The sequence below is a fragment of the Dipodomys spectabilis genome, unplaced genomic scaffold (genome assembly GCF_019054845.1).
Source record: "Dipodomys spectabilis isolate Male_0828 unplaced genomic scaffold, ASM1905484v1 ptg000219l, whole genome shotgun sequence".
NCBI classification, from domain to species: Eukaryota; Metazoa; Chordata; class Mammalia; order Rodentia; family Heteromyidae; genus Dipodomys; species Dipodomys spectabilis.
This window is the reverse complement of record NW_024870896.1, coordinates 3,797,084-3,822,322: the sequence shown is the minus strand read 5'-3', so window position 1 is coordinate 3,822,322 and position 25,239 is coordinate 3,797,084. Positions and strand designations below refer to the sequence as shown.

The following is a 25,239-nucleotide window of genomic DNA, read 5'->3' as shown; positions in this document are numbered from 1 at the left end:
GTGTGTTGGTCAGTTGTGGGCCCTGAACTCAGGGCCTGGGTGCTGTCCCAGGTGCTGGCTAGCATTCTACCACTTTGAACCACAGTGCCATGTCTAGTTTTCTAGTGGTTCTTTGGAGGTAAGAGTCTCAGGGACTTTCTTGCCTGGGGTGGCTTTGAACCTCAATTCTCAGATCTCAGCCTCCTGAGTAGCTAGGATAGGCATGAGCCACCAGTGCCCGGCTTAATTACTTCCTTAATAGCCAGAGAAACAAATCCATTTCCCTAGAGTCTATCAATGGAAACTGCACGCGGAGTAGCTATTGAAAGATAAGTCGTTTTAGGAGAAAATAAGTCAGCCTCTAGCTTGTGTATGTGTGTGTCTGTGCGTGTGTGTGTGCGTGCGTGCGTGTGTGCATGTGTGTGCGTGCGTGCGCGGGGAATGGACCTCAGGGCCTGAGCACCCCTGCTTAGCTTCCCCCCCCCATCAAGTCGGGCACTTTCCCACTCGAGCCACAGCTCCACTTCCAGCTTTATTTTTTGGCAGGTTCCTGGGTGGCTAAGAATCTCTTGGGTTTTGTGTTTTCCTCTCCCCTGACCAGGCTGGCTTCGAACCCGCCTTCTCCCCTCGGAGGTGGCTAAGGAGGGCAGGTGCTGAGCCTCCCCCACCCCACCCACGGGGGGCCCCAGCCTTCGACATGACAGGAGGAGCTGGGATAGGAGCCCTGGGTGACCAGATGGAGTCTGGGGCTGGAAGGGAGGGGGAGGGGGGAGGACTCCCTGCGGGGGATCCCCGGCGCCCCTCCCCCCGCGCGCCCCCCCTCCCCCGTTCCCGTCTCCAAAGTCCATTCAGAGCTGGCGGCCGTCGGCCCCGCGCGCTCGGCGGCGGCGGCAGCGTCAAGCGTGGAATCGGGGAGGGGGGGGACTCCTCCCCGCCGCCGGGACCGCCCCGATCGCGGCTCCTGGCGGGTGGTGGGGGGGGGGGTTGGGAAGGGGTGACTCGGGTGTCCCCCGCATCCCCTCGCCATCCCCGACTTCCCCTCGGTGCGCACACACCTGCTCTCCCGCCACCCCGCGGCGCGCCCGGGCGCAGGCGAGAGCGGGGCTGGGGCGCGCAGAGGCAGCCGTGCGCCCCGCGTGCGCCCCGCGTGCGCCCCGCGTCTCCGCGCCGAACCCCCCCGCCCGCCCCCTGGCCGTCGGGCGGCGGCGGCGGCGGGGCGGCGGCGGGGCGGGGGGGAGGGTGCTGCTGCGGCTGCGGGGGTGGGGGACCCCCCCCTGCCCCTCATCGTGAGGGCTCGCTCTCCGGAGGAAGCCTCTGCCCATCCGAGGCCCGCGGACACCCCCCCCCCCCCCGCCACCGCGCTCCGGGGCGCCATGGCCCCCAAGCTGCTGCTTCTCCTCTGCCTGCTCTCTGGCTTGCACGCGCGGTAAGTGGCGCGGGAGGTGGCACCGGGGGTGGGGTGGGTTCCTGCCTTCCATCGGGACCCCCGCGCTGGCGGACAGGGTGGCGGGGATCGCGGTGTGCGGGGCTCCCCTGTCCCCCCTCACCCCCCAGGCCACACACCCTCACCCCAGCACCCCGAGCGAGCGCCCCGCCGTCGGTCGGCTGCGGCACAGCGGGCGGGCGGGAGGAGCCCGGGAAGTCCCGCACCTTACCTCTTCCCGACCTCTCCTCCCTGGGAAGCTCTCTCCCTAGCCTAAAGTCGGAACCCGGGAGACTCCTGACCATTTTAGGATCGGGATGCTTTTAAAGGCGGGGGGGGGGGAGTTGGAACCCCCAAAGTGTACGAGGACAGGTGGCCTCATTTTTCTCCTTTCTACCCCCGCTGACCCCCCGCACCCCCGAAGATCCCCAAGGGCTCAACACGCACAGACACCCATGGACGTTTTCCAGACACTCAGTCACTAAAAACGTCCAGGACCCGCCGCAGGAATTCCTATTTTCCTAGCTGCCCGGCCAAAGAAAGAAGAGTTAACGGGGCTGAAGGGGAGGGAAAAGGGTGAGGGGTCCGGGAGAGTGGGGAGCTGGTGGTTCCAGGTCTCTGTGTGTGTCCTGTGTCTGTCTGTCTGCCTCTCACCTAGTTATTTTTGCACACCTGGCCCCTAAAGCAAGCATGCCGCCCAGGTTCACACTGGTATCAATGATTCTGTCTGAGAGTGTGAGCAATTGCATCTCACCATCGATACCATGACCCTTCCTTCCAGAATATCAACCAGCCAAAGGAGCTTAAGACACACACACACACACACACACACACACACACACACGCAGGACCTCTCAAGAGAGATGTAAAGTGCTCCTGAGGATAGAAGGGAAATAGCACCTGAAGGGTTAAAGCCTGTTGCTATAAACACCATGGGTGATTCTGAGATGGTTTAATTCTGTCTTTCCCATCCTGGGCTCTGTCTAGAGCTTGCAGACTGCTCTGGGCATTGGAGACTAGATCAGATTTCCTAGCCCCCCCAACCCTAAAACTCTCAGAACGTCCTTGTTGCTTGTTTGGACACTTCTCCATTTCCTGGACCTAAAAGAAGATGGGGGAGCATCCATTTTGGGGTGCAGAGGGGGAAGGACAGGGGACAGCAACTGACAGTCTTGTGTTTTCATTTATATTTGTGACCAATCACCAAGGAACTAGGAAGAGACACGAATTCTGCAACCTGTCAAGGCCCTAAGTCTCACACCATTGAACAAAGTGCTGGTCACCTCCCTCCCTGTAAGCTTCCCCAATCCTCTGAGCTTTGCAAAGTCCCAAGGTGAAAGGTCCACTCCCTGTACTCACCGACAGCTCAGTGAAGGAGGCAGCACTCTCAGGGCCTTCCAGAACTTTCTTCTATGGAAACGGAGTTGTGGCTCAAGTGGTAGAGCACCAGCCTTGAGCAAAGAAAGCAAAGGGACAGTGTCCAGGCTCTGAGTTCAAGCCCCAATACAAACAGACAGAGAAACACACACACACACACACACACACACACACACACACACACATAGTCAATTAGGCAGAAGTTTCTTTTAGTCCAAGGAGGGAGCTGGTAAGAGGAATGGAAAGGTGCTTTTTGATGTTGATTGTGTGAAACTATCTCTGTTTAGAGGCAAATAATATGAGTTACAGCCAGGAGGCTAGAGTCACAATTTTGGCACCTTTCTGTTGTCACTCTGTCGTTCAGGGTTAGCTAAATTATTCACTCAGATCTATGGATAGTTAACATGCTAAAAGGAAAAAAACCAGGTCATCTTTCTCAATATCCTATGTGCACAGCGGGAGCGATGTCTTCCCACTGAGCATCTGTGTTTGACTTGAAGTATCTGACTTGTAATTTCAAGTACCTGACTGGAAGCCATCAGGTTCCCTGGGAATACTGAAATATCCAGAATATCTCATGACATTTTTAAATCCTTCCTTTTGGCCAAGGCAAAATAGACTTCTGATTTTAATATGTCCTCTCCCTGGTTTCCCAATTTTATTTTATTTTATTTTTGGTGATCACAATCGCATATCATTTGGAAGAAGAAAAGAAAATGAAAATGTAACACTTAATTTTACTGCTGGGTATCTCTCCTGTGAAGGTGTGCTCTGGGAATGTTTTTTTGGGGGGGGGAGGGGGCGTTGTTTGTTTGGTTTTATTACCCAGGCATGTAAAACAATGTGCTACCTGCTGTCAGCTGGCTTTCAAAATGGTTACTAGTTCTGAGAGCATTTTGCCTTTTGGAATGCCTTTCTGGTGTCAGTTCCTGGGAGAAGGTTCTAGCAACTGTATTTTATGGCTCTGCCACTGAGAAGCTGGGGTGGAGACCCTTCCCTATCCTGACACCCAAGGAGTTGAACTTACAACCCAGTGAAATGAACTCATTCTCACCTGAACTTCCGAGACACGCCTTGATGATGCTAAACCGATCCCTTTTTCATGTTTAAAAATACTTCTGACTTTGTCCCTGTCCTTCGGAATGAAGAGAAAATATAAAACATGAAAATTAATGTCTGAAGGTTGCAACGGTTGCCCGACAATGACAATACATCGCTGATCTATCTTTTTTTTTTTTTTTTTAAGGAAAAAAGCTAATTGCAGTGATGTTGCTTGGGATCCTGCAATCAAAGCAACAGCCTGCTCGTAAAGATTATATAGAACCCACTTAGAATTTAGAAGCAAAGGAATGTTCTGTTTTTTTCTCCACCGTCTAGTGGGTCCCCTGGGGTGAGTTTTTGGTTTTCCACAGAGCACAGATTTCCCTGTGTGGCTTAATGTTGGGTCTGGCCCCAGCAACTCAAGTGTCTGCTTGGACTTTCCGGTGGGAGGGGCCAAGGGCATCTCAGACCACCTCCCACACACCTGTAGTCCATATCCATCAGGTGCAGAGCTGGAGCTCGAGCTGGATCTACTGAAGGAGCCAGAGAGAATGGAGTTTGTTTTCTTCCTTTAGGTGGTACTTGCCCTGGCCGCTCAGAAAAGGAGCTTATGCAATTTCAGGAAATCCCTCTTTCCACCTCTAGAGGGAGAATGAGGCTCATTATAATCGCAGTCAGCTCACTGGTAATTTTTAGAAACTCAGGTTGTGAGCCAGGCGCTCCTGGCTCAGGCCTGTCATCCTAGCTACTCAGGAGGCTGCGATCTGAGGATCCCAGTTTCAAGCCAGCCTGGATAGGAAAGTCGGCGAGATCCACTTATCTCCAAGGAACCACCGGGAAGCTAAAAGTAGGAACTGTGTGTCAAGTGATAGATCCTCAGCCTTGAGAGAAAAAGCTAAGAGACAGTGTCCAGGCTCTGAGTTCAAACTCCTATATCAGAACAACAACAACAAAAAAGTCAGGCTATATATATAGAAAATGATGAGTGGAAGGAAACAGAGCTAGAGGTTATGATCTGGTTTTGTAGCTGTGGGTTGGGAGAGGAGAACTGGAGAAAAAGGGAAGAGAAGGAAGGACAGACAAACAGATGGCTGATGATTTTGTAGCTAGTGGCTCTTAAATAGCTAGCCAGTGCATCAAATGACTCTTGATTTTGTTTTGCTTTTGAAAGATGACAAAAATGAACACTTGTGATCTTGCTCCTGATAACATCAAATATTCTAATGTAGCATTTAAAATTCCCTAATGCCATTTGTAAAAAAAAAAAAAATCAGTTATACAAACAGCAATTGAGATATAGCAGTATAGATAGCGCTTAGCAAGTATATGCCCCAAATGTTTTAAGTCTTGATTGATGGTAAATGTTCAGTATTAATAAAAAGCCACAGCAATTTATAGTTTCTGGGGATGATTTATTTTGCTCTTCAGTCTTAGGGAACCATTTTTTTTTCTGGCCCAAGGGCTATTTGCATATTTATGACATCATCCACAGGCCATGCATAATCGATACAGGAGGATAGACCTCGGATAGCCATTGAACCACTGTTTTCTACTTCTCTAAAATGAGTAGAAAATATCTGAAGTATTTAAGAGATAGAATTAAGCCTGGCACTGGTGCCTCATGCCAATAATCCTAGCTCCTCAGGAGACTGAGATCCAGAAGATGGAGCAGAAAAACTGTATCTGAGAGATACCATCTCTAACATAAGGATTATGGGCCTTGAGTTTAAGTCTCAGTCCTGGCAAAAAGCAATTTTAAAAAAAGAAGAAAAGAGAGACAGAAACAATAAAATCAACCTAAGAAATTCTTCGGCACAGAAGTCACTCTACCAGGCATATGTTGTCAAAATCTTACTGTCCATGTGTCTTTCATATACATGGGAAGTACAATGGTAGATGTACACAGCTGTGGAGTTAAAATAGGGTGAAAAATGGTCTAGGCTGAGCATGTACAAGCCATTGTTATCACTTTTCCCTAGACAACTATATATAACAACTATTTGTGTAGCATTTGCATCAAATTAGGTGCAAGCCATCTAGAGATTATTTATAGCATCTGCAAGTGTTATATGCAAACATGTTGCCATTTTAGTTACTCATTTACATTTAATTTTGTGCCTATACTTGGGTTTGAACTCAGGACTTCACTCTCTCTTTAGCCTTTTCCTCTCAAGGTATGTGCTCTACCTCAGGAGCCACAACTCCACTTCTGGCTTTTTTCCTCCTGGTTCATTGGAGATAAGAGTCTCTCAGTTTTGTAGGCCAGGGCAAGCTGTGAACCTTGATCTAGGACTGCAAGTGTGAGCCAACAGCACTTGACAGGACCCTATATCATTTTATATGAGAGATTTGAGCATCTGGAGGGTTAGCATCTGCTAAAGTTCTGGAACAAGATGACACTGAAAAAGGAAAGACTGTTTTGGCCCAGTTTGTGTGACCTCTGCTCTAGACTATGCCGTACTTGTTAATACTCATAAAAGACTCGTATATGTAATTTTTTTTTTTTTTGCCAGTCGTGGGGCCTGAACTCTGGGCCTGGGCACTGTCCCTCGGCTCTTCAGCTCAAGGCTAGCGCTCTACCACTTGAGCCACAGTGCCACTTCCAGCTTTTTTCTTTTTGCTTATGTGGTGCTGAGGAATCAAACCCAGGGCCTCATGCATGCTAGGCAAGTGCTCTACCACTGAGCCACCTTCCCAGCCCCTCGTTTATGTAATATATGATGCATACACACATACACATATGAAGAATTGTGTACAGCTCCATGAAGGACTATATATTGTTTGTGCATGTTCATTATAGAAGATTTAGGCAATTCTTGTGTGTGTGTGTGTGTGTGTGTGTGTACATGTATGTGAGTTCAGGGCCTGAGCTTTTGTGCTCTAGGTTAGTGCTCTGCCAGTTGAGCCACAGTTCTACTTCCAGATTTTAGGTGGTTAATTGGAGATAAGACTTTTATGAGACTCAGGCTTTCCTGACCCCTGGCTTCGAACCACCATCCTCAGATCTCAGCCTCCTGATTAGCTAGGATTACAGGGAATGAACCATTGGCACCAGGCAGATTTAGACAATTCTAATCATTAACTTCAGGACACGAATATCCTAGAATTCAAGTGCCCTTACATGGTATGGGTATTTTGGTTCTTGTCTGGGAATCTGAACAGAAATGAGAGCTCATAGACGGTCAAAATCAATCCACCTCCCATGCAATTGCCATTTGGTTTTCTCTTCTCTCTGTGCAGAAAGAAGTCAAGATGTACACAGTGATGGACGAGAGAGGAGATGGTTTGTTTGTTTTATGAGCTTCCTGGGGGACAGCGGCAGTCCACTTGGAAGTCAATTCTTGTGAGCTTTCAGGCAGAAAATGTTTTCCCAGCTCACACTAGCTGTGTGGCTGTGATGGCCTATTCACTGGGAAAGCTTTCTTGTCTTCTGAGCTCTCTCCATTCATGGACGACAGGATCTATGATCCGTCAATATGTGGGGTCAGGGGCCTGCCCGGCAAGGAGCAAAGTGAGAAATGCTTATACCTTCCTTGTTAGCACTTACCAAGAACCCACCATGTGGATGACACTCTAGAACGATTTTTCTTTCCTTCTTTTTCCCTTCCTTCCTTCCTTCCTTCCTTCCTTCCTTCCTTCCTTCCTTCCTTCCTTCTTTCCTTCCTTCCTTCCTTCCTTCCTAGCTTTCTAGCTCAAGGGCTAGCTATTGCTCTACCACTTAAGCCACAGCTCTACTTCTGGCTTTTTCTGTGATTAACTGGAGATAAGAGTCTCACGGACTTTTCTGCCTGGGCTGGCTTCAAACCATGATCCTCAGATCTTTGCCTCCTGAGTAGCAAAGATTAGAGGTATGAGTAACCAAACTTTGTTAAGGAATGTTCTTGGGGCTTTTGATGTAATTTGTGCATTATCTTCTGTGTCATAACCACAGATCCAGAAAGATGGAAGAGGATGAATATGAAGATTCTTCGTCAAACCAAAAGTGGGTTTTGGCTCCTAAATCCCAAGACACGGATGTGACTCTTATTTTGAACAAGCTGCTAAGAGAATATGACAAGAAGCTGAGGCCAGATATTGGCAGTAAGTACCGGATGTTACCTCAATAGAAAGCATGCTGTGATGAGATGTATTTTATTTTTTGTGCCTGTCCTGGGGCTTGAACTCAGGGCCTGGGTGCTAACCCTGAGCGTTTTTTTTTGCTCAAGGCTAGTGCTTTAGCACTTGAGTCACAGCTCCACTTCCAGATTAATTGGCTATAAGTGGAGAAATCTGCATAGTACTCAATTGAGTAATCTATTAATAATATAATTATATCACTCAATTTGGGTAATATACAAAATGCTTTCTCAATTCCTGTGTTTATAAGAGACTTTAAGTTGTGGATGACTATTGAATTTTCCCAATATATATTCACTGAGGAAGCTGACATGGTCATACCTATTTTTTTTCTTTAGCTCGTTAATATTGGGGATTATATTGATGGATTTTCCAATACCGAATGAGTATGGTGCCTCCAGAATAAGGTCTACTTGGTCATACTGGTTAATAATATTCTTTTAAAAAATAGTTATGTGTGGTTGAATTCAATTTACTAATATTTTGTTAAGAATTTTTTCGTTGGTTTTCATGAAGGACAGTGTTCTAGAGGCTTTGTGTTTGTTTTTCTCTTTCTTTTTGTAATGCTAGCTTCCTAGAATATTCCTTTATATTCCTTCATTTAGTGTTCCCTCGTATTCTGATTTTGGGAATATCAAAAGTTTGTGTTATATCTTCAAATATTTGATAAAATTCTGTAGTATACTCTGGGCCGGGAAATTCTTTCTGTTTTACCTTTTTTTTTTTTAAAAAACAAATTTATTACTTTAATAAATTTTCTTTTTCCTTTCCTATTTTTTTTTTTTTTAGGGGGAGTCCTGGGGTTAGAACACAGCCTTGTACTATCCTTTAGCTTTTCCATTCAAGCCTGGTGCTCTACCACATGAGCCACACCTCCACTTCTGCCTTTTTGCTGGTTGATTAGAGATAAGGATCTTTCAGTTTTGTCTGCTCAGGCTGGCTGAGGCTCAATTATCAGAACTTAGCCTCCTGAGTAGCTAGGACTAGCGCCTGGCCTTAATACATTTATTAAAATGATCAGCTTCCTATTAAGTTACATTATAATAATTTGCATAGAAATTGGGCCATATATTATATTATTTATATTATAGTTATTATTCTTTTTGTGCCAGTCTTGGGGGCTTAAACTCAGGGCCTGAGCACTGCCCCTGAGCTTCTCTTGTTCAAGGCTAGTACTCTATCACTTGAGCCACAGCGCCGCTTCTGTTATTTGTTTTTGTTTTGTGCTTTGGTAGTTTATTGGAGGTAAGAGTCTCACAAACTTTCCTTCCTGGGCTAGCTTTGAACTGCGATCCTCAGATCTCAGCCTCCTGAGTTCATCAGATCACAGGCATGAGTCACCTGTGCCTGGTTGGTCCATTTATATTAAATGGTCAAATGTATACATAGAGTATTGGTCATGATTCCTTTACAATCTTTTGAATGTCTGCAGGACCTCTAACTACATCCCAGTTTTATCACTGATATTGGAGCTTTGCTTCGTCTTCCATATTTCATTATTAGTCTGGCTACGGTTACATGGACTGTCTCAAAGAACCAACTACCTCTTTCATTATTTTCCTCTGTTGTTCTTCTGTTTCAGTTTCATTAAAATTTGAATCTTTATTATTTCCTTTCTTCTGCTTGCTTTGGGCTTATTTGGCTCTTCTCTTTGGTGTGGAACTTAGATTCTTGATTCGAACTTATTATTATTTTTTATTACATAAACATTTGGGCCTCTAAATTGTCCTTTTGCTAGTTTCCCCTTCATCCCACACAGTTTGAGATGTTACATTTTCATTTTCATTTAGTTCAATGCATGCATTTATTTCCCTTACGACTTCTTTTTCCTTAACCTGTGGGTTCTTTAGAAGTTCATTTTTAGTTTTGAAATGTCAGGGAATTTTTTTGTTTTCCTGTTACTAATTTCTCGTTTGGGTTTCATCGTGGTCAGAGAACATTCTCTGCATAAATATAATTCTGCCTGGTTTGTTATAGCCCAGGATGTAGTCAGTCTTGGTGAATGCTTTGAGAACCTTTATAAAGAAGCCATATGTCCCATTGCTGCTGGACAGTCTGGAACATTATTTAATATGTATATCCTTGCTTATTTCCAGTCTAGTTTTCTATAGGTTGTTTTGATAAAAATCACAACTTTGATTGACCGGAAAAATAGATTCTGAAACTAGGCATCATCCATGCTTTATGCCTGTAATCCCAGCTACCCAGGAGGCTGAGATCGAAGGATTGTGGTTCAAAGCCAGTCCAGGCAGACAAATCCAAGAGACTCTAATCTCCAATTAACTACTAAGGAGCCAGAAGTTAGAGGTGTGGCTTAAATGATAGAACTCCAGCTTTGAGTGAAAAAACTAAGGGAGAATAGATGGCCTGAGTTCAAATCTCACTACTGGTACACACACACACACACACACACACACACACACACAGAGTTGTATATTTTCCAAGTAAAGCAGCAAGCATACATACTCCTAAACATGAACACTTTTCACAGGAGACAACTCTTTTGAAGACTCCTATCTCTTGGTCTAGCCTGAGTCATTGTCAGAATGGGAGACAAGCTCTTTGCTTTCTGAATCAAAGAGATTGTAAAGACAAGCATGAAGGGCATTCGCCAGCATGTTCCTCTTTGCCTTCATGACTTCAGAGACCCACCACAGACCTTGGGCAGCCATGAAAGAACTCAGAACACGCCTTCCTGTCTCTCATTGAGTACTAGATACTGTCTGATTGACAAAATCCAGCAACTTGTTGGTTCTCAGTTGGCAAACAGTCACTGCCTGAGAACAGTTCCTCCTGGTAAAAGATGCTAAATTAGGACACCATCTTCTGTTGTGGCATGTTCTGCTTTAAAAGCAAGTTTCTCAAAAAAAAAAAATAGGGTTGCTTTGCACACATTTCTTTTCTTCAAATGTCGCTATTTTGTTCATGGTAGCCAGCATGTCTGCTCATCAGATCACAGTGGATTATTACATGAGTACCTGCAAGGAGTTTTCCCTGTTTTGTTTTTTTGCCACTCCTGGGGCTTGAACTCAGGGCCCTATGCACTGTCCTTGAGCTTTTTATTCCACTCAAGACTGGCACTCAGCCACTTGAGCCCCAGCTCTGCTTCTAGCTTTTTGGTGGTCCATTGGAGATAAGAAATCTCATGGACTTTCCTTTCCCAGGCTGTCTTTGAACTTGGATCTTCAGATCTCAGCCTCTCCTGAGCAGCTGGGATGGCATGGGTGAGCCACTGGTGCCTGGTTACACATAGATCTTCTGTTTGCTGGTTGGGAGTATGCTCTCCTCCCTCATCGCTGCTTGCTTCCCTTCCTCAACTGGTTAGTCTCCGCCTCTTGAGCTTTCCCCTTTATACCACGCCTGGCCTTTGACATGTGAAAGGCAGCACCGACCTGTCCGTACTTCCTTCCTGTGGATGGTGAGGGAAGGACCAGGGGGAGTACTCAAATAGGATTTACAGGTAGATATGCAGTACTCCAACGGCTGAGTCAATTAAACTTGTTTTATTTGAAACCCCAGAAGACTCTACTCCTCCTCCTCTTTTAAAATGGCACAAGCAGCCAATCTGATCACTGGTCCTCCCCTGTGTCTGTTCATCCATTTCTGCATCTGAATGACGTGTTTTAATATTTCGTGGACATCGAACCTCCTGTTTTTCTCCTCTGGATGTTGCTGTCATGGTTGTCTCCGTTCTCTGCTGGTCTCTGGCTCTTGTACCAAGCTGTCTTGAACCTCGAGTTCCTTCTAGTATTACTGACTTTCCTTCTCTCTTCTCTGCCACACGGAGTTACATTGCGGAGGGACCCACCGTAAGGATGGTTAGGATGTGGCGTAACTGTGAAACTGTTCCTACAGCATCATGGCCTCCTTCCCAGAGTTCCCAATGGAGGATCCATCTTTACATTTTTCCAGGATACAGATTCCATTGCCCTAACTATCGATGCCAACATGTACTTGACTGCCTTCCAATACAGGTAGTCTAACTACAACCCTGAGGTCGAACATCAGGAAATGCACTAAAATGTCCCACTGCTGTTATGTTTGCCAGTAAACAGATTAAATGGGAGGACTTACATTACACCGAAGTAGCAAAGCTTGTGGGCATCCTTTAATTTGTTTTTCTTCCCCCCTTCCTGTGCTTGAACTTAAGGGTCCTGTGCACTTGCTTGGCTTTTGCACTCAACGCTGGCACTCTACCACTTGAGCCATACCTCCACTTTTGACTTTTTGCTGGTTAACTAGAAATAAAATTCTCTGGGATTTTTCTGCCTGGTCCTGGCATCCTTTGAAATTTAAGTGATCTGGAGACACACAGAGGCAGACTTTAGGGTCCATTATTCCAAATTGTTGGATACAAGGTTAAAGTTATCTTGAATACGCTACCTAAAGCCTCATACAGTTTGACTATTTTCACTTATGACTATTGGAAACTGTCCATTTCTGGTCACCTGTAAGCCATTCCACAATCCTCACATGTGCTGATCATAAGCATGTGTCAGATTTATGCTTTTTTTCTTCTCCCCTCTTCCTGAGTTGTACCTTATTAACTCTCAAAAGGCCTGATCTGTGTAGATTCAGCTTTGTCTTTTCAATCAGGACTCGACTACTCTATGCCTGTGTAGCTGCCAAAAGTCTTAGACTACAGACCCTCTTTTTTTTTTTTTTTGGTACTAGTACTGGTGCTTGAACTCTGGGCCTCTCACTTTCTTTCTTTTTTTTTTTCCTCAAGGCTGGCACTCTACCACTTGAACCACACCTCCACTTTTAGCTTTTTGCTAGTTACATGGACATAAGCGTCTCATGGACTCTTTTTACCTAGTCTGGCTTTGAACCGTGATCCTCAAATCTTAGTCTCCTAAGTAGCCAGAATTACAAACATGAGCCACCAGCATCTGGTCTCTAATTAATTTATTTTTCGTATTAGTTTTTCCTATTATAAAATGTAATCATTAGGGTTTTTGTTGTTGTTGTTCTGTTTTTGTGCCAGTTCTAAGGCCTGGATGGTGTCCTTGAGTTTTTGTGTTCAAGGTTAGCACTCTGCCATTTGATCCACAGCACCACTTCTGGCTTTTTAGTGAGTAACTGGAGATAAGAGCCTCATGAAGTTTCCTGCCCAGGCTAGCTTGAAACCACGATCCTCAGATCTCAGCCTCCTGGGTAGCTAGGATGACAGGCGTGAGTCACCAGCTCCTGGCCAATCATTATGTTCAAAGAAAAAACCCACAAAAATAACCAACGACTTTTCCCAGTTATTTATTATCTGTTCTCAACTCACTGCTGAATTATGGATGTATCTGTTTCCGTTTCCTTTCTGGGACTATCCATCATGTAGAGTAATGCGAAAGCCACGTCCTCTCCCCATTCAAGGTCACGCGGGATGTCATTTATCTCAGAAGCAGCTCTTGTCATGTGAGCTGGGAAAAATGCCATCGTCTCCAGAGACATGAAAAGTTATGTATTTGCATGCTTGATGATGACCAGAGCCATGCATAGAGATGACCTGTTCGGCCCATTCCATTCTGGAAAAGCATCTGTGTAGTCTTCTGGCCCAACTCTGATCAACATAGCTTTCCTCAACTCAATCACGTAACCGTGGCGCTTTACCTGTATGTGTAGCTTAGCTAGGCTTCGTCTCCCTCAAATCCACAGCCACTGTACAGAGGGGTGCAGCAGCATCACTCTCTAGCGATGACTGTATCTCCAGACAGAAATTCTTGTCCCAGAACAGATGTAGGAGGAAGGAAGCAGACGTTCTTAATTGCTACACCGAAGTCAAAGCTATTATTTTAGAGTTAGTTAACGGTTCCTACTCCCCACCCCCACCCCCAAAGTGAATTGAAATGCATAAAGGAGGTGGAGAACAAATTTTGTGCAGAAATTATAACTGTCATCTCCAAGAGAGACTAATTACCCATGCAAAAGTTGCCAGGTTACGACCTCACCTCTTGCTCCTTGGTGGGTGACCTTTCCCCACGAACCTACACCTTTTAGGGTGAAGAACTTTTACTCATCTTCACCATGGTCCTCTCTTACCTAGGCTGAATCAGTCTACGACAAAGCTAGATCAGAGCCCATGGGGCAGCTTAGTTCTTTAATGATTTTTTTTGGTATGGGAAGTGTATAATGAAGTTTCATTGTATAAGTAATTTGTTTTTTCTTCTACGTGATTTGGTAAATCACTCCAGTCACTCTTTCGTAAGTGTAATCTAGAGACTAGACCTAATTTGAATATTCAATTCAGTTCATCATAGAATAACAAATGATCTATCTCTTATGTTTATTCATTGCCACTTTAGGAATTGAGCAAAATAGCTCTTTGTGGATTAGGAAGTGTTGGAGTAAGAAATAATGGTGATTTCGCTGGGCGCTGGTGGCTCATGTTTTAATCCCAGCTTCTCAGGAGGCAGAGAGCTGAGAGTCATGGTTTGAAGTCAGCATGGGCAGAAAAGACTATAAGACATGCATTCAATTAACCAGGAACAGCCAAAAGTAAAGGTGCAGGTCAAGTAATAGGGCGATAAAGCTGAGATACAGCACCTAGGTCTTGAGTTCAAGCCCTAGTACTGGTATCATCATCATTGTCATCATCATTATCATTCGTTATTTTATTAGTACCAGCAGATTCACTAAGAGAAATCTGTAGATTTCTATCTCAAAGTGGGATAATTAAAATTGCATACAACTGGGGGCCGGTAGCTCACGCCTGTCATCCTAGCTACTCAGGAGGCTGAGATTTGAGGATCACAGTTCAAAGCCAGTCCAGGCAGAAAAGTCCCCATGAAACTCTTATCTCCAATTAACCATCAGAAAACTGAAAGTTGCCCTGTGGCTTAAGTGGTAGAGAACTAGCCTCTAGTACAAAGAGGTTCAAGGGACAGTGCCCAGGTAAGCAAGCCCTACAACTGACTGAAAAGAAACAGAAAAAGAAAGAAAGAAAAACGACATCCAATCTCTGCTGTAAGAATTACAGGTAAGCTGAGTGTTGGTGGCTCATGCCTGTAATCCTAGCTACTCAGGAGTCTGAGATCTGAGGATTGTAGTTCAAAGCCAGCCCAGGCAGGAAAGACCATGAGACTCTAATCTTCAGTTGACCACCAGAAAACCAGAAGTGATTCTGTGGCTCCTCAAAGGGGTAGAGCACTAGCCTCACGGGAAAAGAAAAAACAAAGGGCCCAGGTCTTGAGTTCAAGCCCCATGACTAACAACAAAAACAACAACAACAAAGAACTAAAGGTAATAACACCAGTCCATGAAGAATTGGCCGGAAGTGGCAGATGGCTCTCTTCCTGTCTTCCCACTCCATCTCTCTCTCAGCCTCTCCTTTTCTGAGATCTGCAATAGATCTTAAGACATCTCCACTGCTGAGATTTCTGTTCATCTGGATGCATGCATTTCATCCATCCTTAATTGACATCCAGATCCACAGAAACTTCCAGATCTTGTTATAAGGCAAACCTGTGCTCATGTAGAGCTGGTGGTTCTACTCATTAATTCCACATGAGGGCCCATTACAGATGGAAAGAGCCGTTTCCTAGAATGTCATGGTTTGAAAAGATCCTTCAGGAAACAGAACCCAGCAGTTAACAAGCATGGTGTTGTTAGGATTGCCTGAAGAGCATCTTAAAATACTGAAGCCAGGTCCAAACTCAAGACCTGTCAAATCAGAGCATACAGGATTTTTGTTTTCTAGAACATTGATTTCCACTTTGATCGGAAGTATTGCCATTCTTTTGCTTACTTTGGGTTTAAATCGTACTTTTTTTCTAATTCCATCCCTTTCTCTCTAACTTCCTTTTTTTTCTTGCCAGTCCTGAAGTTGGAACTCAGGGTCTGAATTGCTGTCCCTGAGCTTCTTTTTGCTCAAGGCTAGTGCTCTACCACTTGAGCCATAGCTCTACTTCCAGCTTTTTCAAAGTAGTTTCTTGTAGACAAAAGTCTACAAGACTTGTGTAGACAAGAATCTCCTGCTCTGGCTGGCTTTGAACTGTGATCCTCAGATCTTGATCTCCTGAGTAGCTAGGATTACAGGCCTTAGATACTAGGGCCAGCTTGGTTTACGGTCTTTGCATTCTGTTCCCTGTTCAGCTAGAGCTCAGGGGCTTGAGTATTTCCAGTCCCTCCTGGGATCTTGTAGCCTTATCACATATGGATTTCCAGACTACTAGAAATGAAGTGATTTTTATTGGAAGCCTTCTCAGGAATTGCTCATGGGGTGGAGTTATTTATTACATTGCCACTTTTGATCAGTGGTGGTGCTTTAGCCCTTGTGTGAGTGAGGCTTCCGATCTTGGTTGCTGTCTCTGTTGGTAACTTAGGGGATGGTTTCAAGACTACCTCATTATTATTCTCTGATTGTTCCTGCGTGAGTATAGCTTAGTGCCTGTGCCTAGAACTTCTAGTGCTCAGGGTTGGCTGTGATTCCAGGAGCACCTTTTATTACTTGTCTGTTCCCCCACTCCCCTTTCTGTTACAATTCTGTTATTCTGCTCTGTTATGTCTTGCTATTAGTACCCTAAAGCTAAGAGCAACCTCTTAATTGTTGTCTGTTAAGATCTCTGCTGTTTTCAACAATACCCTGAGGCCCAGACGTCTCCACAGTTTGTGTGGAAGTAATGTCACCTGCCGGAAAGCACTTCATCTTTACTTTCTTCCTTTTCTCCTGGTTGGAATATCTGTACTGGTGCACAGCACTGGGGCCTGGCAGAGCTGACTGCCACACGCAGGGTGTAAGCTGTCACTGGGGTGATGAGGTGGTGGTGACCCCGTGATGCTTCCGGGTTCTTCCTTTCCAGCATGGGTCCTGTACGTTCCCAGGGAACAGGTGGGGGCCTCTAGAACAACTCTCTCCCTCTGAGGACAGCCTGGGTGGGGAATGGGAGCATCAGCCCTCCACATCAGAGCTGGCTGGAATAGAACTCTCAGAAATGGAGCTGGGTGAATGAGAAACATGTTAGGCCGCCCTTCCCAGCGTAAAACCAATGACTTTAGACTTCAATGTCTGGAGGAGTAAGGGCTTCCTCTGTCTCAAGCAAAACCACCGAGCGCTGAGCACCCAGAATAGAGATGCTGTAAATTGAGAAGAGAGAAGTGTGTCGCACGATTCCAGTGGTCCTCAACTCCCTGACGTTTACCATGCTGCCGTGGATTTTCCTGAGTGAATGTTTCTTCATGAGCAGTATGTCCTTCCAACAATTACTAGGGAATTGTCAGTTTAAAAAAAAAAATAAAAGCCATTTTATGGACCTGTATTATTTAGCAGAGGTCTGCCATTCTGAAAATTCTGCCTTTTGCTTTTTTTTTGGGGGGGGGGGAATATAGGATCCTGGCTCTTCAATCATCTTTCATTACTTTTCAGTACTTTAAAGATATTTCTGCTGGGTGGTGGGGTAAGGGTTGGGAGTACTTGCCTGTCATCCTGGCTACTCACAAGGCTAAGATCTGAGAACTACGTTTTGAAGCCAGCAAGGGGTCATTATTGGAGACTCTTATCTCCAGTTAACCAACAGAAAGCTGGAAGTGAAGGTGTGGATGAAGTGGTAGAGCTTTGAGTGAAAAGCTAAAGGGGATTGCAAGGCTCTGAGTTCAAGCCTCCACTGGGATGTGCGCGCGCGCACACACACACACACACACACACACACACACACAAACTACATAATAAAGACATTGTGACACTGTCTTCTTCCACTGTTCTCCATGAGAAATCTATAGTCACACCTACCTTAATCCAAGTTCATTCTGTGTGTCTGTGTTTCATTCCCCTCTGTAGATTCTTTTAAGTTTTTCCCTTTTATTATTAGACTTGAAGAATTTGGTGCCTTGAGATTGTTTTCTGTGTATTTCTCATATATGATTTTCTTGAAACCTTTTAGATTTGTGGGGTTGTACTTTACATTAATTTAGCAAACTTCAGTCATTCTTTTCCGGCATTGTTTTTGGCATCCTTTGTATCTTTTCTCTTCCAAGACTTCAATTACACCTATTTTTAGGGTGTTCAACATTTTTCTACAGCTTGTTGATGTTCTTTCCATTTTTTTCTATATGTACAGAAACACAAAATTACACTTCATTTTAGATTGCTATTGCTATAGCTTTAGGTTCTTTTTTTTTTCCCTACCATCATACTTTTTTAGCCTTCCCTGAGTATTTTCAGTATCTGATATTTTTCTTGTCGGGCTTGAACTCAGGGCCTGGGTGCTGTCCTTGACCTCTTCCACTCAAGGTTAGCATGCTACCACTTTGACCACAGTGCCACTTTCAGTTTTCTGGTGCTCAAATGGAGTCTCACAGACTTTCCTGTCTGGGCTGGCTTTGAACCACGGTCCTTAGATCTCAATTTCCTGAGTAGCTGGGATTATCAGCATGAGCCACCGGTGCCTGGCAACATTCTCTTTTTGTATATTTCTCTCTCTCTATTTTTTTAAAACATATGTCATACAACAAGCAACTGTCTCGGTGTCCTTACTTGTGATTCTAATATTTGCATCAGCCTATTTTCCATTACTAATTCTGGCATTTGTCTCTGTTTGAGTCAATTTTGATTGACTGATTATTCTCCTCATCATGGCTTGTGTTTTTTTCTTGCACCTTGGGTGCACATTAATCTTTGTTGTTATTTCAGATACTGATTTTTTTCCCCCCTCTTGTTGACAGCTTGGTATTTTTATATTCCTATAAATATTCTTGAGTGTCATTTGGGGATATAGTTAAGGTACCTAGAAGCAATTCGATCCTTTGGATCTTCCCTCTGAGATTTATTCAGTGACCTGGAGACAGGTCAAGGCAGACTAAGGCCAATTATTTCCACTACAGGGTTTAAGGTTATCTTGAATACTCTTACCTAAAGCCCTGCACATTTTGACAATTTTTTTTACTCTGTCTGCTGGAAACAGTGTCTGTTTCTGATCATATGGAAGGCATTCCACAATCCTCATGGTGGCTCTTTCATTGGTTTTAGGTGTTTTCTGCACGTACGCTGAGCAGAAGAGAGGGGGCATCGTCAGCGTTGCCAGATGTCATCCTTTCTTTCCTCTGGGCAGTGCTGCCCTCTTCTGAGTGGTACCCTATTCATTCTCAAAGATGCTTAGACTCTGAGCTCCATCTCTTCAAGGAATGGCTACCAAGAGCCACAGACTAGAAACTCTTTGTCTCTGTCTCCCTGTCTCTTCTTTTCTTAAATAGTTTTTATTTGTTTATTTTTGTTTATGTGATACTCGAATGCAGGGCTTCAGAGTGCTAGGTAAGCACTCTACCTACTGTGCTACATTCCTGAACCTGTCTCTGTCTCCTTTTGCTCCTGGCTCTGGGACTTGAACTCATTACCTCATCCTCTCATTTGGCCTTTTCCCTCAAGGCTGGTACTCTACTGCTTGAACCACACCTACACTTTTGGCTTTTTTTTGCAGTTACGTGGAGATAAGAATCTCATGGACTTTTCCATCTGGGCTAGCTTTGAACTGTGATCCACAGATCTCAGCTTCCTGAGTAGCCAGGATTTCAGGCATGAACCATCAGCATCAGGCTAGAAACTCTTGTAAAGACTGGTTACAGCTGCAGAGCTAACTTTGTTTGTTTCCAGGCTTAGTCACCACTGTCTTTCATTACCTGATAATCACTGTCTTGAAAACTGTTGTTTCATGGATTTGCTTTTTTATTTTTTTTTTAAAAGAAATTATCTCAAGCAAATCCAGGTCCTATTATTCTTTCTTTGGGGTGAGCAGAAGTGTTTTTTTTGTTGTTGCTGTTGGTTTTTGTTGTTGTTGTTTTCTTTTCTTGGTTGCATCTGATACTGCCAGAGGTTGCTTTATAACCCTTCGGGCTCACTTGTGGCCCTCTTAGCCACTTGGTTTGAGTTGCTGCTGCTTCAGTTAAGAGCAGTAGGAAGATTTAAGAGCTTCCTTTTAGGCTTTTCCTTTCTGGATTACTCCTTCAGTAAGTTGTGTTTGTCTCAAGACAAACATGTACCACTGTTAGGAGTATAGTTCTATGAATACTGGTGTGATGGTTACAGCCTTGTATTTCTGACCATAGAAGCAAGTCAGTTGTGGAATGAATGGGCAAGGTGAGGTCGGTCATGTGACCGCACCCCTGGAATTCCGCTTCCTCCCAGGCAGTCTCAGAGTCAGGATGAGTCAGCTGACGACTCAACTTGATATAGGAAGAGGACCAGAAGAAAATTTCTCTTGAAGGAAGGTGCTCCTTCTCAGCCCTTTAAGATCTATTCAGGGAAACACTGCCTGACCCGGGGATGTTTGGGTGTTGGTACTGAGTGTGTTAAACAGCTTTCTGTCATGGTCATGAAACACCTGAGGAGCTCTCTGAGAACAATTAGAGATCATTTTGGTTCACAAAATAGGCTTGTACTGGCGATAGCATATGGTCAGAGGTGGATGCATTGCTTTCAGGACTGTGGCGGTTGAAGTTGCTGGATAGAAGTGATGGGGAACCTGAGAGAGAAATTGTGTGTGTGTGTGTGTGTGTGTGTGTGTGTGTGTGTGAGAGAGAGAGAGGGGGGGGGAACCTCACAATTTTCTTTGAGAGCACATCTCCAATGGCATCTCCCTTTAGGTCTTACCTCCTGAACTCAGCCATAGGCTGGGGACCAAACTCAGAGGTGTGGACATCTGGGGTTATTTTGTTTGTTTATTTCTTTATTGGTTGGAGGTGGGGCTTGAACTCAGAGCCTGGGCACCGTCCCTGAGCTCAAGGCTAGCATTCTACCACTTTGATTCACAGCGCCACTTCTATTTTTTTTTGGTGGTTCATTGGAGATAAGCATCTCATGGACTTTCCTGCCCTGGCTGGCTTTGATTCAGGGTCCTCAGAATTTTAACCTCTTGAGTACTGGGATGACAGATGTGAGCAACCAGTGCCCGGCTGGTTAAATGTTTTAGTGAAGGAATCTGCTTTTGAAGGGAAGTTAGGCCTCCCTGGCTTATAGATAGGTGGCAGCTGGGGCTGGCTCCAAAAGGACAGTTGAGGATAGAAGGAGGAGAGCACTGACTCAGTGAGACACAGTGCTTTCTTCTAAGCTATGGCCCTGCGCCTGGTCCCTCTTATATATCTCTAGCTCCCACCCAATCAGAAGCCCCTTCCACACCAAAGCAGAGGAACCAATCACTAGACTCTTTGCATTGCATGTTTGCCCTTTGACCAATCAAAACAGGAGCACACCCTAGGGGGGGTGGGCCTGGAGGCTCAGAAACCCTATATATAGCAGGCCCAGCACCAGGATCCCTCCATGCTCAAGTAGGCTATTTTGCTTTCTCTTGTACTGTTGTTTTTTTTTTTCTCCCTGTCTCTTACTTTTAAATAAACCTGTTCTGCCTACTTTAAATACTTTTCCTGACTTTTAATTCTGTAATCAGCAGACAAAAAAGAACCAAGGCCTAGATGGTATCATTTTTGAGTTCAAAATGTCATTTTCTTTACTTTAGACATTATTTTTTTAAGTTAAAAAGAGTTTTCTTGCTTTAAAAAGAAAAGCTGGCAAAAAACAATGTGGGTTGCATAGAATAGTATGCAAAAATAGAATTGACAACAACTCATGCCTTTTACTCAGAAGCTGTTGCATGTGAATATTTTGGCAGATCTCTTTCTTTTTTTTTTTGCTTATGTGGTGCTGAGGAATCGAACCCAGGGCCTCTGGCATGCAAGGCAAGCACTCTACCACTGAGCCACCTTCCCAGCCTCTGGCAGATCTCTTTCAAGCTTCTATAAGGATTTTAAGTACAGTGAAATTACGGAATTTCAGGTTTTCCCCATTTCTACATAACATTATGCTGTTGGTATGAAAATATCATGAAATATTTCCCAAACTCTAATTTGACTGCTTTATATTTCCCTGCTGTTGGATATGTATTTGGTTTTAAAACTTAATTATGCTAAACAACATCAATACTCATTTTTGACATCGGTATTAGTTATATATTGCTTTAAAATAAACTACCACAAGATTGTGTGGGGCTGACCTTCTCAGCAGCTGGGTTTGCATACGGACACATTTGGGTCTTAGTGTGTGTATGTGCACGTGTGTGTATGTGCGCATGTGTGCATGTGTGTGTATGTGTGCACGCGCCAGTACTGGGCTTGGAACTTAGGGTCTCATATCCTTATATTCTTGTTCAACTTTCTTGCTCAAGCTGGTGCTCTATCACTTGAGCCACACCTTCACTTCTGACTTCTTGCTGGTTAATTGGAGTTAAGAGTTTTATGGACTTTTCTGCTGGTTTCAAACTGTGATCCTTAGATTTCAGCCTCCTGTATAGCTAGAATTATCACCATGAGCCACTGGTGCCCATTTGATATACATTCTCTAAAATACTGTAAAAAGTTTGTTCAATAAATCACATCCACTGTTATTTTTCTAGAGAATAGTGCAAACTATCACTCTAAACATTTTCATAATTATTTTACACATGACACTGAAGGTCAATTGAAATCCGCCTCACATGTTCCCAGAAGGTAAGTCATTTAAAAGTAACTCAGCTGGATAATGACACATATATATATTATGTGTAAAATAACATTCAGTGTGTGTTTCTCTCTACCTCTCCTTGAGAGCACCCACACTCTGTTAGAATATAGCCCTGCCTTTCTGCTTATCTGTCTGCCATTTCTCTACTCTCCTGCTTGCTTACTTAGTCAATAAAGCTCCAAGTTTTCTTAAAAAAAAATAACATTCAGAAACAGTGTTCAAAATATGTAGGCATCAGCTTCTTAAGATTCATTAGAACAGAGTCATTAAGTATTTCACATCACTGAATGCTGTTATTCTATATTAAAAATGGTTCCAATCCTAAAAATCAGTAAACAACCCCTTCTTTAAAAAGCTCATATTTAAGTATAACCCCTGCTTTCACTATATTTGATGTCAGTATAACTTGTGGAGGAGATGGGGAAAAACCAGTTGTTTAAGGATACAGGTGGACCTGTTGCAACAATGAGAAGTACAAGTTGTCATGTCCAAAACGAGCTTTACAACGTCGGTGGGGGGGGGGGAAGGGGGGGAAGGAGGATTGGGATTGGGGGGGAGGGGGGAGGCTGGGAAGGGATGTGAAGGGTAAACCAAAGGAGGAGGCTGCAATGCTTGGTAAGAAGTGTACGCATTATCCTGCCCATGTAATTGTAACCCCTCTGTACAGTATGTTCACAAATAAAATTAAATTAAATTTTAAAAAAGCTCATATTTAATTCACATACCCAAAATTACACACCCTTCAGCATGTTTTTTAAGCACACAATTTACTATCTTTTGTTATATTTACAAATTGTGCAACTGTCATCATTATCTCAACATATGTACATATGCATATATTAGTGTGTGTGTGTGTGTGTGTGTGTGTGTGTGTGTGTGTGTATGCTTGTACTCTGCCTTGAACTCAGGGCCCAGGTGCTCTTCCTTTGTTTTTTTTGTTTTTTTTATCAAACTTGGCACTCTACCACTTGAGCCACAGCTTTATTTTTTGGTGGTTTATTGGAGGTAAGAATTTGCCTTTCCTCCCTGGGCTGCCTTAGAACCTAAATTCACATATCAGCCTCTTGAATAGCTAGGATTACAGTGGTAAGACACTGGTGCATAGCCTACAATTTTTTTTAACTGGTCCTGAGGCTTGAACTCAGAGCCTGGTGCTGAGTCTGAGCGTCTTTTGCTCAAGGCTAGTGCTCTACCACTTGAGCCATGGTGCCACTTCTGGCTTTTTCTGGTGGCTAATTGGAGATAGGAGTCTCACAGACTTTCCTGACCAGGCTGGCTTTAAACGGAGATTCTCAGATCTCAGCCTCCTGAGTAGCTAGGATTATAGGCTTAAGCCACCTGTGCCTGGCTGCACAGTATTTTTGTAACCCTCCAAGAAACCCTGTATCCACCAGAAGTCAGTCCCTCTTGTTACAATTCTTCAGTCACAGCTAATATCTAATCTACTTTCTGGCCATTTTTTTTGTCCCTTTTGGACCTTGAATATCAACACAATAACGTAGTACATTAACTTTGGTGTGTAATTTCCCTGGGAACTGACTTCTGATAATATCATGTTCTGAAAATTTGTATTAAACATCCAGGTGTCCATTTCTTATCACCCAGAGAAAGTGTGCATGGCCTCATTTTTCATCCCAACTATAACAATGGTTCTTACAACTACAGATGAGATAATAAGGCATCTTTGGCGTGATAATCACTCAGACATTCCATTATAAATGGAGTAAGGTCCAGCGGCGTGGATTTGGCTGTGTTCACAGTCAACAGGCTTTTGTAGTTTCTGTAAATACAACAAATGAATCCGACTATTCAGTGAAATTCTCATTGCTTGACTAAATATTGGGGTGCTGGCAGCAGTCGGCTTCTTTTGTTGAAAATTTTATTCCCCCTCCCCCTCCCCATTTCTTACCACCTTTACCAAAGGAGCCACATAGAATTTTGTTTTTAATTGGGAGAAAAGGAATGGAGATGACATTATTTCAGTGGCAGCCCTTTGGTTGGCTCTCAGATCACTATGTGCAAACACCTGCATAGCTGTTCTATGTGGGAAACTCGGCTGACGAGATCGATGCCTGATGGGAAATCAGGCAAAGAGGAATCCAGAATCTTCTCCCTGTCTCCGCAGAGCGGTGGCCTCCAGGAGGTGGTAAACAATCTCAGAGGATACGTGAAAAATTCCTAACCTTTGTTGGGACTGACCATGGTGTATTCACTTTGTTCACAGCATTTTGCCCCTCTTCCCAGAGTGTGGAGGTTGGATATCGTCAGCAGGATGAAGTCTTGTACTAAGTCCCCTTTCCTAAACTGGTTATTGACATTGGAAAGTTCAAGTTCTGATTGGGTGTTTATATTCTCTCAAGTAACGTACACAGTACAGACCACACCAGATATGTACCATAACTGTGTTGGGGGGCAGGGGGGACCCCAGGTGTGTGGATTCAACTATGGGCTGCAAGGATTTGAGGAATTGTTGTCTCTGTACAGCACAAGTACAGACTATTTTTCTTTTCTTTTCTTTCTTTCTTTTTCTTTTTAATTTTGTGCTGGGGCTTTTACACAAGACCTCCCTGAGCATATTTTTTGCTCAAGCCTAGCGCTCTAACACATGAGCCACAGCTCTGCTTCCTGCCTTTTGGTGATTAATTGTAGATAAAGAGTCTCATGGACTTTCCTGCCCAGGCTGGCTTTGAACTGCAATCTTCAGACATACATACATATATATATATATATACATATATATATATACACACATATATGGAGATAGAGATAGATAGATATGTGTATACATATATAAGTCGGTTATATATATTATATAATATATACTATATAT

At 44.1% G+C, this 25,239-nt stretch overlaps 1 protein-coding gene across 1 annotated transcript in view; it reads left to right on the top strand.

Annotated features, from left to right (window-relative positions):
- The first annotated feature begins 1,352 nt into the window (after positions 1 to 1,352).
- Positions 1,353 to 25,239, top strand: part of Gabrg3 (gamma-aminobutyric acid type A receptor subunit gamma3) — a 343,533-nt gene continuing 319,646 nt past the window's right edge. Inside the window, exons 1-2 of the mRNA XM_042697459.1 lie at positions 1,353 to 1,405; positions 7,752 to 7,900. Of these exons, the coding sequence (XP_042553393.1) occupies positions 1,353 to 1,405; positions 7,752 to 7,900 (202 nt within the window). The remainder of the gene's footprint in view (positions 1,406 to 7,751; positions 7,901 to 25,239) is intronic.